The sequence below is a fragment of the Oncorhynchus mykiss genome, chromosome 11 (assembly GCF_057628025.1).
Source record: "Oncorhynchus mykiss isolate SJ-2025 chromosome 11, ASM5762802v1, whole genome shotgun sequence".
Lineage (NCBI taxonomy): Eukaryota > Metazoa > Chordata > Actinopteri > Salmoniformes > Salmonidae > Oncorhynchus > Oncorhynchus mykiss.
The window spans coordinates 45,211,737-45,227,159 of record NC_143032.1 but is presented as its reverse complement, the minus strand read 5'-3'; the positions used below and the strand labels follow the sequence as shown (position 1 = coordinate 45,227,159).

At 41.6% G+C, this 15,423-nt stretch overlaps 1 protein-coding gene across 1 annotated transcript in view; it reads right to left on the bottom strand.

The window, feature by feature from the left end:
• Positions 1-1,519: 1,519 nt before the first annotated feature.
• The window catches only part of LOC110535025 (uncharacterized), a 64,427-nt gene continuing 50,523 nt past the window's right edge, over positions 1,520-15,423 (bottom strand). The window contains exons 9-15 of the mRNA XM_090189127.1: positions 15,275-15,388; positions 14,887-15,000; positions 12,520-12,678; positions 11,727-11,809; positions 5,782-5,926; positions 5,361-5,543; positions 1,520-5,256 (exon numbers count right to left, since the gene is read on the bottom strand). Of these exons, the coding sequence (XP_090045253.1) occupies positions 5,075-5,256; positions 5,361-5,543; positions 5,782-5,926; positions 11,727-11,809; positions 12,520-12,678; positions 14,887-15,000; positions 15,275-15,388 (980 nt within the window). The 3' untranslated portion in view covers positions 1,520-5,074. The remainder of the gene's footprint in view (positions 5,257-5,360; positions 5,544-5,781; positions 5,927-11,726; positions 11,810-12,519; positions 12,679-14,886; positions 15,001-15,274; positions 15,389-15,423) is intronic.

Here is a 15,423-nt window from a genome sequence, read left to right as displayed (position 1 = left end):
TTGAATGAAAACCAGGTGTGTATGGAACAAGACAAACAAATGGATATATGAAAAATGGAGCGTCGATTGGCTAGAAAGCCGGTGACTCCAGACACCCAAGTCATATACTGTTCTCTCTGCTACCACATGACAAGCGGTAGCAGAATGGAAAAAGTTTTACGCTGCTGCTACTCACTGTTTATTATCTATCCATAGTCACTTTACCCCTACCTACATGTACAAATGACCTCGTTAACCTGTACCCTCACACATTAACTCGGTAACGGTACCCCCTGTATACATCCTTGTTATTGTTATTTTTTAAACTTTTTTTTTACTTTATAGTTTATTTGGTAAAGATTTTCTTAACTCTTTCTTGAACTGCATTGTTAGTTAAGGGCTTGTAAGTAAGCATTTCAAGCATGTGACAAATAAAGCTTGATTTGATTTGATGTGGAGATGACTTGTGCTTCAAAGTGTGAGGTGGTTGTTTTAGATTGTGAACTGTACAACAATACGGATTCTTGCATTGGTAGCCATAGCATTTCCTCTAATTAATTTGTTCTGTCATATCACTCGCATTTTAAAATACAATTTATTATGTACACCTTTCTAGTACTGGGTTGGACCCCCTTTTCCTCCAGAGCAGCCTGAATTCTTTGGGGTCATTCTACAAGGTGTTGGAAGCATTCCACAGGGATGATGGTCCATGCTGACGCGATGGCATCACACAGTTGCTACAGATTGGACGGCGGTTCCATCTCATCCCAAAGCTGCTCAATTGGGCTGAGGTCTGTGGACTGCACAGGCCATTTAAGTAAATTGGACTCGCTGTCATTCCAGGCAATGTATTTCCACTCCTTAATTGTCCAGAGTTGGTGATCGCGTGCCCACAGGATGCGCTTCTTCTTGTTTTTAGCTGATAGGATTGGAACCCGGTGTGGTTGTCTGCTGCAATTGCCCGTCCTTGACAAGGATCGTCGAGATGTGAGTTCCGAGATGCCGCTCTGCACGCCAGTTGTACTGCGCCATTATTTGTCTGTTTGTGGCCCGCCTGCTAGCTTGCAAAATTGTTGCCATTCTCCTTCGACCTCTCATCAATAAGCTGTTTTCACCCACAGGACTGCCATTGACTGGATGTTTCTTTGTTGCACCATTCTCTTTAAACACTGTTGTGCATTAAAACATTCAGGCAGGAATAGAGTACCTCCTGGATACATGTTCAGGAGTTACTCAAGATTTTCAAGTGAAAGTAACTATCCCAGTTCATTGACAGTAGCTGTTCTTGTAAACAAAGATTTGAACAGTAAATGTCTTGCAACTACTGTAGTGCAAATGTTGAACAGTGCCACCAAATGTTCAACAGTGCCACCAGTCTGTACTACTAACACAGAGAGGTCATGTTGACCAACAGATCAAAAAGGTCGAAGCTTACTTCTGAACATTAATTCATGGTTTGGAATATGGTTTGAAACCTAGCCTCTACCAGACTGGTACTGAATGTAATGGTGGTGAGCTTACAAACAAAAAGGAGCCTAAGTAAAATGAACAATCATTTATTCTTTTTTCGGGGTGACGGAGAGCAGGTCTTGTTCTTAAAAATAAAAATGTAAAAAACATCCCAGACATTCACATTGTAAAATAAAAGGTTATGCTATGAATATAAAACGTTATTATGTGCACTTTAATGCTAAAACACAACTGGCAAAACGAGACAAACATACATGACAAAAATGGTTTTAAAAAGCACAACTGTTGGGCACTCCGTAAATTGATTACAGTCTTCAATTGTGCAACACAAAATCTCTACAAAGTGTTTGGTAATATTGTGACGAGGACAAGGCATAATCAGCTGTTTGAAGCCCTACACTTTGGTCCATTGTTGACCCCTAAATGTCAAACTATAAGGTCAATTTAGTGTAGTGTGTAGTAAAGGAATATCTTCATCACATTGACTAATACTGTGATGATAGCTGTCTCCTGCAAAGCCTGTACGATACATGTACAAAGTATTGAGACTGCCGTCAGGCCAACTGATTGCATCATCAGAATATTTCACTGATGACATAATAGCATAGCAAGAAGAGGAAAAGCAGCTTGAAAAAATAAATTAAATCGCATCTCTTGTTGAAAAAGGTGTTTGTTCAGGTCTTTTGGAGTGTTTCACGCAGCACATTCTCTCAATTGTCATTTTGCATTGACCTAAGAAAACGGCACCCATTATCAACGTATTATATATTCCATAAATATCTATTCATATACAGTTGAAGTCGGGAAGTATATATAAACTTAGGTTGAAGTCATTAAAACTCGTTTTTCAACCACTCCACAAATGTTTTGTTATCAAACTATAGTTTTGGCAAGTCGGTTAGGACATCTACTTTGTGTATGACACAAAGTCATTTTTCAAACAAATGTTTACAGACAGATTATTTCACAGATAATTCACTGTATCACAATTCCAGTGGGTCAGAAGTTTACATACACTAAGATGACTGTTCCAGTGGGTCAGAAGTTTACATATACTAAGTTGACTGTGCCTTTAAACAGCTTGGAAAATTCCAGAAATTGATGTCATGGCCTTAGAAGCTTCTGATAGGCTAATTGACATAATTTGTGTCAATTGGAGGTGTACCTGTGGATGTATTTCAAGGCCTACCTTCAAACTCAGTGCCTCTTTGCTTGACATCATGGGAAAATCAAAAGAAATCAGCCAAGAAAAAAGGTCTAGTTCATCCTTGGGAGCAATTTCCAAACGCCTGAAGGTACCACGTTCATCTGTAAAAACAATAGTACGCAAGAATAAACACCATGGGACCACGCAGCCATCATACTGCTCAGGAAGGAGACGCGTTCTGTCTCCTATAGATGAACGTACTTAGGTGCGAAAAGTGCATATCAATCCCAGAACAACAGCAAAGGACCTTGTGAAGATGCTGGAGGAAACGGGCACAAAAGTATCTATATCCACAGTAAAACGAGTCCTATGTCGACATAACTTGAAAGGCCGCTCAGCAAGGAAGAAGCCACTGCTCCAAAACCATCATAAAAAAAAGCCAGACTACGGTTTGCAACTGCACATGGGGATAAATATCATACTTTTTGGAGAAATGTCCTCTGTTTTGATGAAATAAAAATAGAACTGTTTGGCCATCATGACCATCGTTATGTTTGGAGGAAAAAGGGGGACGCTTTCAAGCAAAGAACACCATCCCAACCATGGGATGTTGTGGGGGTGCTTTGCTGCAGGAGTGACTGGTGCACTTCACAAAATAGATGGCATCATGAGGAAAGGAAAATCATGTGGTTATATTAAAGCAACATCTCAGGACATCAGTCAGGAAGTTAAAGCTTGATTGCAAATGGGTCTTCCATATGGACAATGACCCCAATTATACTTCCAAAGTGGTGAGTAAAAATGGCTTAATGACAACAAAGTCAAGGTATTGGAGTGGCCATCACAAAGCCCTGACTTCAATCCTATATAAAATGTGTGGGCAGAACTGAGAAAGCGTGTGCGAGCAAGGAGGCATACAAACCTAACTCAGTTGCATCAGCTCTGTCTGGAGGAATGGGCCAAAATTCACACAACTTATTGTGAGAAGCTTGTGGAAGGCTACCCAAAACGTTTGACCCAAGTAAAACAATTTAAAGGCATTGCTACCAAATACTATTTTAGTGTATGTAAACTTCTGACCTACTGGGAATGTGATGAAAGAAATAAAAGCTGAAATAAATCATTGTCTCGACTATTCTGACATTTCACATTCTTAAAATAAAGTGGTGATCTTAACTGACCTAAAACAGGGAATTTTTACTTGGATTAAATGTCAGGAATTGTGAAAAACTGAGTTTAAATGTATTTCGCTAAGGTGTATGTATTCTTCCGACTTCAACTGTAGGTGTTCCTTTTGTCGAGGTCGGAAAGGGCAGTGTGGAGTGCAATAGAGACTGCATCATATGTGGATCTGTTTGGGCGGTATGCAAATTAGAGTGGGTCTAGGGTTTCTGGGATGATGGTGTTGATGTGAGCCATGACCAGCCATTCAAAGCACTTCATGGTGACAGTCGTGAGTGCTGTGTGTCAGTAGTCTTCTAGGCAGGTTACCTTATTGTTCTTTTAAAACATGTTGTTATTACAGACAAGGAAGAAATGTCAGGATTTGTGAAAAACATAGTTTAAATGTATTTGGATATGGTTTATTTAAACTTCCGACTTCAACTGTATATTTATCTTTACAACACACGGATGAGACGAGATGAAGGCTGCAGCTGGTGACAAGGAACTGGTTATTTGTTCAAAGCTGACCTCACAAGCACTCTAAATTGATTGGCTCGGCATCCCCCATGTTTCTTTTCTCTTTCAGTGATCTGAAATCTGATTGGTCAGTGATGTGTGCCATCCAATAGTCCCAGGGCCTGCTCCGTTCCTCTGGTAAAGATGAAATCTTGGATGAAAAACTACATAAAATACATACAGTAATCATGTTTAACAACAGGAGCTCTATTGATGTTAAACCCAAGGATAGATCCTCTTTCTTTGAAATTGTATTTCCGGATTATGGAGAGGACCTTAATGGGAGATGTATTGGTTACTGCGGATTCATTTGAGCGTTAGGAGCTGCGTAGCACAGACTATTTGAAAATGTTTTGAATTCTTTTGTATAACACAAGCGCAATAATTTCACAAAAGCTGATCTTTGCCTGTATCTTTTTCACCATGTAAGAGTTGAACAATCTTCAGTCTGTGTAAAATAGAGGACTGTCTAATGAATGCACTATTTGGTTCGAAGTTCTTCCCCAGCACACTCATGAGAGGTTATTTTTCTTTAATTTCCAGTAGCCAGTGGAAGGTATCCACTTTGGCGTTGTTATAAATTAGTGTCCCTATATCAGAATATTCTTTGAAAAGGCACTTCATTCCAAGATTCCATCATCAAAATGGTAAGAAAATTTCACATTTCCTTTGGGTTTGTTTTTTTTGTTCCTTTTTTGTTCAAATGTATTTTTCTTTTTTCATTCGTAAAAAAAAAAAACATCTCCACATGAGTGACAGTCATGCATTCCTATTGTGCAGATTGTGAGCAGGCGTAACCTAGCCTAACCACGGCGATCCCTGTCTTCTGTTTCGCCTGTTCACCGATCTCCTCAATCTCCTTCCTCGATGGTGAGGACGGTGTCGGGCCTCTGCCTCGTCGGACCGCCACTTGTAGTTATTACTGCTGAACAGGCTGTAGCTCTGGTGCCTCCTTGAGAATGCCCTTTGGGAGTTTGATGCTGAGGAAGAAACAATAGCACTTTGTCGGAAAATGTGGAGTGAAAACCGGTAAACAAAGGTATCCTCACTATAATCAGTCAATTAATCAATCTATTGTACTTACGACTCATGCAAGCAATTTTGGGGATGTCCCATCGGCCATCTCCACGGCAACGGATGGTTGGCACATGCCTCTGGATGAAGCCGCCCTTACACTGATACCTCACCAGAGCATTGATCTCATAGCGTGACCTCTTCCTGCCGAAGGTCTGAGCATTCTGTACCAGAGGGGGCTGATTACAGGCCACTGAGGAGAACACACAGGGGTAGATGGAAGAATGGATGGCTGAATAGATTAATGGATGAATGGATGGATGAATGAATAATGTACACAGTCAGTGGATTGAAATAGCTCTCAACAAGGCACTGCATGTTTTACATTGTGTAGTTGTGGTGAACACACTCCCTTTTTTTTTAATATGGCAAAAAGTATTGTTTTCAAAGAAAAGAAAAAGAAAAACGACAAAAAAACAACTTTGTCTTACCTGTGCCTTTCTTGCAGGTGAAGGTGAGGTGATAATTACAGGGCACATCGTTCCACTGGCCGTCCTCGTGCCAGATCATCACCACACAGTCCTCTCCAGACGAGAAGAAACTGTCCGGCTGGTTGGGGCGCCAGTTTTCATATTGCTGGTGGGGAGGGAAAGAAAGAACAGAAACAAACTATTATGAAAAGATCATCATCATCATCATCAGTAGCAGCAGCAGCATCATAATCATCGTCGTCCTCATCGTCGTCCTCATCAGCATCCACCTCAGCATTATCAGGTTTAGGATTATGTTTATTTCAACATCTTGGAGAAACACATATAAAATCTGATGCAATACAATATAAAACGCAAGTCAAATATATGATCAGTGTATCATCAATAAATCATAAGTCATAAACAACCAATTGGAATACCACTAAATCAAATAGGATCAGACCAGGATCTCCGTAAATACACCTTAGAGATTTTCCACTAGCAAGTGTCTCACTTTGTCCTACCCCATACAATACAGAAACACATACTCTGTCTCCCTAAGAACGACAGCTAACAGCATGCTGACAACACTGCTTATCTCTGGGGTACAATTGGAACAGTAGATATGATCAGTGATAGTCCAGTCTTAAGGTTACACAATCAGTACATTCACTATCACAGTAAATCACACATATTTCTTACCTCTAACATGACCCACCAGCTCCCCCTTGCTATTGCACATAAGTGTACCAAGTTAGATTCTATTGATAATAAAGGAACTTGGGCTTTTACCAATAATGTGTAAGATGCATTGTTTGATGCAGCAGGAGGGAACAACACTGCTGTTGAAAGTATATAAAACAATTGCCATTGGTTTCACATTTTCAGTCTGTGTTACCAATAGCCTTTCAGTATGTACTGTATACTGAACAAAAATATTGCAACAATTAATTCCAAAGATTTTACTGAGTTACAGTTCATATGAAGAAATCAGTCAATTTAAATAAATTCATTTGGCCCTAATCTATGGATTTCACATGACTGGGAATACAGATATGCATCTGTTGGTCACAGATACCTTAAAAGAAATGGGCCTCACAATGAGACTCAGGATCTCTTCACAATATTTCTGTGCGTTGAAATTGCCATCAATAAAATGCAATTGTGTTCGTCGTCCGTAGCTTATGCCTGCACATACAATAACACCACCGTCACCATAGGGCACTCTGTTCACAACGTTGACATCCACAAACCGCTCGCCCACAGGACGCCATACACGTGGTCTGCGGTTGTGAGGCCGGATGGACGTACAGCCAAATTCTCTAAAACGACATTTCAGGTGGCTTATGGTAGACATTAAATTATCTGGCAACAGCTCTGGTGGATATTCCTGCAGTCAGCATGCCAATTGCACACTCCCTCAAAACATGAGACACCTGTGTCATTGTGTTGTGTGACAAAACTGCACATTTTAGAGTGGCCTTTTATTGTCCCCAGCACAAGGTGCACTTGTGTAATGATCATGATGTTTAATCAGCTTCTTGATATGCCACACCTGTCAGGGGGATGGATTATCTTAGCAAAGGAGAAATGTTCACTAACAGTGATGTAAACAAATTTGTGCATTTGAGAGAAATACGCTTTTGTGTGTATGAAACATTTCTGGGATCGTTTATTTCAGCTCATTAGACATGGGACCAACACTTTGCATGTTGCGCTTATATTTTTGTTCAGTCTAGTAAGGTTGGTGAGGCAATTTCTGAATGTGACTGCTGTATGTGATTCTTAGATTCCCCACACGGGGGCACTATTTTCCTTTTTCCTGTTCAGATCAATACAGACTTTTGACTCATCTTTAACTATTATAATGGTCATGCTGTGTGGCCCTATAGACATCACAGCAAAAACATTTGTAAATTATATTTATTATTTAAACACGTGTTTACTTATAAACAAGATCAGGCGAAGAGTTGTAAAATGTACTGTCACTTAGGGTAAGCTAAATAACTTTTCATTTTCCTCCACTTTCAAACTGACCCCTCTGTCTCTCTGACCACCCTCTTAGCCTCTATCCTAACCCCCTCCTCCCCTCTGTCCTCTGTCCTTACCCCTCTCCACCCCTCTGTCCTCTATCCTCACCCCCTCCACCCCTGTCCTTTATCCTCACCCTCTCCACCTCTCTGTCCTCACCCCATCCACCCCTCTGTCCTCTACCCCTCACATCACCCCATCCACGCTGCTGCCTCAGAGACCCCAAAGGATACTGCAAGACCAGCTACACTATGACATAATTGTACAGAGTTTTCTGAGAGAGGCTTCACTTCAAAGCCAAACAAAGGAAGAGAAAAGAGGTCAAAACACAACATAAACTGAGCATGTAAGTCCTGCTCAGATACACATTTACACTGCTACAGAATTTGTGCTGTGCAGCATGGAAATAATCATGAGAAATATAAGGTTTCTACTAGAAATACAACGTCACGTTGCCAGTTTGTAAGCTGGTGGACACAGATCCATTTTGGAATACAGAATATTATCAATTCATCCATGGAAAGTATATTCAAATGCTACACCAACAATATCATTTTCCTAAGTCAGGATTTTTCTTCCCGAACAAGGTGAGAGTGGGTTTAAGAGACGGAGGCTTCTCAATGCCTTGCTATCGTCACTGTACAATACAATCCTAGGAAAGAAAAGGTGCTATTTAGAACATAAAACTGTTCTTCGGCTGTTCCCGTAGAAGAACCCTATTTTGAAAAATATTTTCCAAAGAAGGTTCTACATGGAACCAAAATGGGTTCTCCTATGGGGACAGCTAAAGAACCTTTATGGAACACTTTTTTCTAAGAGTGTATACCAGAGGAGGCTGCTGAGGGGAGGACGGCTCAAAATAATGGCTGGAACAGAGAAAATGGAATGGATTCAAACCATGTGTGTGATGTATTTGATACCATTCCACCATTCCACACGTTTCCAACAACATACAACACATCCCGCATATAATATATGCCTGGAATAATTAGTGTAACTCTGCTTCCACACACTACAATGAGCACACACACACACACACACACACACACACACACACACACACACACACACACACACACACACACACACACACACACACACACACACACACACACGTACAGTTGAAGTCAAAAGTTTACATGCACTTAGGTTGGAGTCATTAAAACTTGTTTTTCAACCACACCACACATTTCTTGTTAACAAACTATAGTTTTGGCAAGTTGGTTAGGACATCGACTTTGTACATGACACAAGTAATTTTTCCAACAATTGTTTAGAGACAGATTATTTCACTTTATCAATTTATTTATAATTCACTGTATTACAATTCCAGTGGGTCAGAAGTTAACATACACTAAGTTGAATGTGCCTTTAAAAAGCTTGGAAAATTCCAGAAAATGTTTTTCATGGCTTTAGAAGCTTCTGATAGGCTTATTGACATAATTTGAGTCAATTGGAGGTGTACCTGTGGATGAATTTCAAGGCCTACCTTCAAACTCAGTGCCTCTTTGCTTGACATCATGGGAAAGTCAAAAGAAATCAGCCAAGACCTAAGAAAAAAATCCTTGGGAGAAAATTCCAAACCCCTGAAGGTACCACGTTCATCTGCACAAACAATAGTATGCAAGTATAAACACCATGGGTCCACCACTCATACCGCTCAGAAAGGAGACGCATTCTGTCTCCTAGAGATGAACATACTGTGGTGCGAAAAGTGCAAATCAATCCCAGAACAACAGCAAAAGACCTTTAGATGATGCTGGGGGAAATTGGACAATGACCCCAAGCATTATTCCAAAGTTGTGGTAAAATGGCTTAAGGACAACAAAGTCAAGGTATTGGAGTGGCCATCACAAACCCTGACCTCAATCCTATAGAACATTTGTGGGCAGAACTGAAAAAGTGTGTGCGAGCAAGGAGGCAGACAAACCTGACTCAGTTACACCAGCTCTGTCAGGAGGAATGGGCCACAATTCACCCAACTTATTGTGGGAAGCTTGTGGAAGGCTACCCAAAACGTTTTACCCAAGATAAACAATTTAAAGGCAATGCTACCAAATACTAATTGTGATGAATGAAATAAAAGCTGGAACAAATCATTCTCTCTACTATTATTCTGACATTTCACATTCTTAAAATAAAGTGATGATCCTAACTGACCTAAGACAGGGAATTTTTACTAGGATTAAATGTCAGGAATTGTGAAAAACTGAGTTTAAATGTATTTGGCTAAGGTGTATGTAAACTTCCAACTTCAACTGTACATGTAGAGTATATATTATATATATATATATAGCTGCTTGGAATGCACTGCTGCATTGATCAGAGCTACCGTCTCTCAGCAAGGCTTTTTGTTCAAATAGTCTGTTCAAAGCTGTGACCCCCCCCCCCCCCCCCCCCCCCCTCTCCCCATTCCTTCCCTAAGGCCCCATGCAGGGACCCTGTTATTACGGTTAGCAAACACATCAGCTTCCTGCTTTGCTGACTGACTCAACAAACACCGCTTGGGCAACCCCACAACAGCCCCCTGCATCCTCCACAAAATAATCAAACAGGCTCTTCACCCCCGCCCCCCCCCCCCCACACACACACACAGTAGAATTTATACATGTCCTTAATTAATTGAGAATCAAGGCCGTGTGTGTTACAGTTGAAGTCGGACGTTTACATACACCTTAGCCAAATACACATGAACTCAGTTTTTTACAATTCCTGACATTTAATCCTAGTAAAAATTCCCTGTTTTAGGTCAGTTAGGATCACCACTTTATTTTAAGAATGTGAAATGTCAGAATAATAGAGAAAGAGAATTATTCATTTCATCTTTTATTTCATTTCAATGTGTTTTTTTCTTCTTATGTCCAGCTTCTTAAGCAAGAGATTATTTAATACCAGTTATGTTAATACACTCTGCTCCCAGATAAAGCCGAGATACAGTAAAGCTGACCACCCACCCAGGCCCACTACCCTACCCCCCTCCCCTTCTCTCTATCTGCTGCTGTGCACAGGTGCTGCCCATCTGTGTGTCTGGCTGCTGGTTGGTGGCCCTTCCCTCGGGTGCCTGCTGTGCTTCCTGAGGAGAGAGAGGAGAGGGGGAGGCCTGTACCTGTCTGTGCCTGTCAGCTCCTCTCGATTCCGCATCACTGACACCTTCATTCCTATCTCTCTCAGCTGAGAGGGGATCCTGCTGCAAACGGACACAACTTATCTCCTGCCCCCCAGGCACTCTCTGTCCCTCCCCCTTCCAGCCTCCCCTGGTGATGGTGGGCTCTTATCTTTGAAGTGAAGAGTTAATCTGTTTAACGTAGCTGAAAGTAGTAATTAACCACTTTCCTGTTTAGTGAGGGGAATCTGCAGTAAGTTTACACAACCATAAACAAACACACTTCCACTTGAGCAGACGCATAACGCTACATACTGAAGCACACCTAGTGGCAATTTTTTTTATTGTTAAAGTTTGTGAATGACAGAGATTGTTGTCATTGAGTGGCACCCGATGTCACTGGACATATAGTGTAGCGTGACACCAAGCCAGTGCGCTCAACAGGGTGTTGAGGACAAAGTAGTGTACTTCATGAGAAAGTGACCACAGTGAGTTTATTTTTTAACTACTTCAGGATAATCTTTTTCGATGTAACCTTTCTTTAACTAGGCAAGTCAGTTAAGAACAAATTCTTATTCACAATGATGGCCTATGCCGGACAATCCCGGGCGACGCTGGGCCAATTGTACGCCGCCCTATGGGACTCCCAATCACGGCCGGATGTGATACAGCCTGGATTTGAACCAGGGTGGCTGAAGTGACGCTGAATTGCAGTGCCTTAGACCACTGCGCCACTCGGGTGATGGCCACCCAGACGGTGGTGTCAGCAACATATTTAACAGGATTCAACACTGTTTATTGAGGCAAAAAAAGTGTGAGAACCCCTTCTTACCATGGGCATGCTGTCGGTCCAGCGGAAGTCATTATCATACATCTTATCGTTCAGGCCGATCCATTGGTAGTCCTGTCCAAGACCTGGCGTGCATGGCACAAGGAAACACAGGAGGTCAATGATTTGATTCCACTGCCTCATTTAGGCGTCTTTCAGTCCTTCCATAAACAGAGAAAGGCATTTTTTAAGTACATGCACCACTCTTCCTGTTCCAACTGCCTGCCTCCATTCTCTCTCTCTCTCTCTCTCTCTCTCTCTCTCTCTCTCTCTCTCTCTCTCTCTCTCTCTCGCTCAGTCGAGACATTTGTCGTCTACTCTGCTGGCGCTGCCAACCAGCCAGAAAACTACTGTAGTCATCCACTATGCCTCTTTAACTTTTGCTCCACAGCCCATATACACTGATGAGATGAGCAAATGCTGACTTTAAGGCGAGCAGCATGGGGATACATGTGCTGGCAATCCCCTGGTGTTTCTGGAAATCCGTTCCATATATATATATATATATATATATATATATATATATATATATATATATATATATATAGGATAATCCTACTATTGGCTGCTACCCTGCAGGGGTTGTGCCTTAGGAGGTATACTGTCTGTGATATGCCGTAGAAGTAACTTACAGGTTGTTAATACTGTGTTATTGAGCATTCTTCTCTGCAAGAGTGTCTGTCTGCTTGCCTGTCCGGTAATGCAAATGCTTTGAACTACTAGTTGGTTGTGTATTGTGTGCAACTAACAGTGTTGTTTGTGCGTCGTGTACGTGCATGTGTGATATCACACTTACGGTTGACAAACTGCTGCTCATCATGGGAGAGAATGCTGGTGAGGTGTGCCCCCTGTACCCGACACTCCTTCTCCGCTGTATCCCAGTTCCTCCTCTGGGGGATGTACTTGTAGCAGTGTCCCTGGAACTTATGCCAGCCGTAGTCACACGTCTGAGTGTCTGAGAGAGAGAGAGAGAGAGAGAGAGAGAGAGGTAATATGATTAGTAGATACAAAGGTTACACATATTCCAATACCCTTTCATTATTATTTCACTGAAAAATATAGTCTGCCTTAAGATTTAAGAATGTCCAATCTGTCCAACACCTGTCGGAGCCTGGTCCTATCTGCATGTTTATCTTTGTTTGTTACTAATCCTCCAGTGCATAACAAATAGATTAAGGAGATATTTGGGAGAAAGACAGAGAGCAGGGTACTGTGCGTCTGGCTCTGCTGCTATCTCGGACACATTAATTAGCGCTGTTGCTCTCACTGTATTTCTGTCTCTCAGGGTCAGGATATGGCCGCTGTCTCCGTTACCCCCAGCACCACTAAACGAGTGGGGAGGTCAAACAAAGAAAGACACTCAGGGTCGACAACAGCAGGAGTGTCACACGAACATCCTGGATAGCTGTGTGGACGGTGTCTTCCCCAAATCTCAGGTCGACGCTAAACAATTGTAAGGTTATTGTTCTCAGCATAGCTAATTAAACGTGAAATACTGTAAGACCACGGTTTTGGAATGTAATTGATATAGCTCTGCTAGGTGAATAGTTACAGGGGTTCACAGGTCACATTCTGCATATATGGATAATTGTGTTGGGAAACCCCTGAATTGGTACCAATTAATATTCTAGAATATAGTTGAGCATCAGCTGGCAATTCCTAATATAGATTAGCATCAGCTGGCGGTTCCTACAGCCATTACTGTAATTTTAACCAAGCCAGGCATTTCCCAAAATAAGAATGTAAGTATGAAGCATTACACATTGTTTAGCTATCAATCCCCTCAGTTTCTAACAGACATAGTGGAAGAATAACATCTCCTAACCTCATTACACAATGGGCTGCCTGCATTTACACAGGCAGCCCAATTCCGATCTTGTTTATACTTATTAGTCTTTTGGTCGGCTCGGAAAAAGATCTGATGTGATTGGTCCAGAAGCAATTTGTGGAGAAAAAAAATATCAGAATTGGACTGCCTGTGTAAGCACCGTTTTTTCAATATCAGATTTCATGAACCATTTTGATTGTAACCCTGTCATGATGCAATCATGTGTGTGTGTGTGTGTGTGTGTGTGTGCTTGTGTGTACTACTGTGACACGTCTATTTACTTCTATTTACTATTTACTCTCTCTCTCTTGTCGTGGTTACAGCTGCACAACCCTATGGATTAATCGTGGCCTTTTCTCTGTTTGTCCACTCTTACTGTTTCTCCTCTGGCACGAGACCCTTAGAAAACAGCTGGGTCTTAGCACACCTGGCTCGCTGAGGAGTGAAGGCAGCAACATTCGAGGTGCGGTCGGGACAAACTGGCCAATGTGGATGATGCCCTTGGTCAACACACTAGGGTCAAAATGGGGTGCAGCGAAGCTATAGACTCGAATAAGAGGCTATGAGTTGGTCTGGATGGCATCATCCTTAGTTATCACACCCATCAATGTCAACGAGTGTCCCGACCCAGGTTCTGTGGAACAAATCCAGTAAGGTCTACTGATTCCTTTCACATTCCCTGCTTAAGGCCAGTGAATGATTGCATCATTGTTGAGCTGATAAAGACTAGCACACCTGTACTGGTAAATTCCTTTACAACTTGACTGGGTGGGCATCAACCAAATGTCTGTGATTTCTTTATTAGGCCATTGTGTTTCCTGTCATGTGGAATTTGTAGAGACTGTAGCCCCTGGCAATGTGTTTAGTAACACTACCCTATATCTTAATAGTATGAGTGCCTGAGGACGACACTAAGGTCTGTAAAATGTGGATGTCCTGAAGACATAAATAAAGATGTTTATGACTCAGAGACTGTCTGTGAGTGGAAAGCAGCAGGTGTTATGGAGAAGGCACTGAATGGACCTGTACTGTGAGGTGGGAGGTGACCATCCCATTTCTACTCTAACTCCAGTGTTTTAATGACTCAGTCTCATCGTCCCACTCTATTTCCCAAGGGCTTATTTTACTATGTCATATTCTTCCTTGTATCTACAAGTGCTCTAATGAGTGGATACACTGTAGGTCGGACATAAAATAAAAAAAATAAAAAAAAGGTTAGCTGGAAGCCTGAAACAACCTAAAACCAATATCTGATCATATTATTTGATTCAGCTGATATGTTCAACACGGAGAGGATCATACTGACAGATCCCATGGAAATTGTAACAAACATACCTTCATCACAATACAATCCAGCATAGCTTGGGAGACAAACACAGGTGAAGGAATTCAGGCCGTCAATGCAGGTACCTCCATTGCGACAGGGGTTGGATTGACATTCATCAATGTCTGAAAATAATTTGGGAATAATATGGGTAGATTACACTGCATAGGTAAACAAAAAAAATGGTGGGGGGGGGGCAAATACATATTTCTGGAGAACTCTGAATTCAAATATTATGCAGATCCTACCATTCGTTAAATTTTGGCACATGGCTAATGCACCCAACGCTACACCAGTAAGCCACCAAAATGTGTCCTCTTTCAAATGTATTTCATTAGCATATTGAGAACTGATCATCACACTCTGCAACGCTTAGTAAAAAAAACATTCTTGGCATACCTGTTTCACAACGATCCCCACTGTAGCCAGGGGCACAGCTGCAAGATTGGAAACGTCTGCTTCTGTAGCAAGAGCCCCCGTTCAGACAAATGTTCTCGGTGCAGGAGTGGATGCCTGTGGGTTAGAAGTAAAATGAGAAAAACAAACAT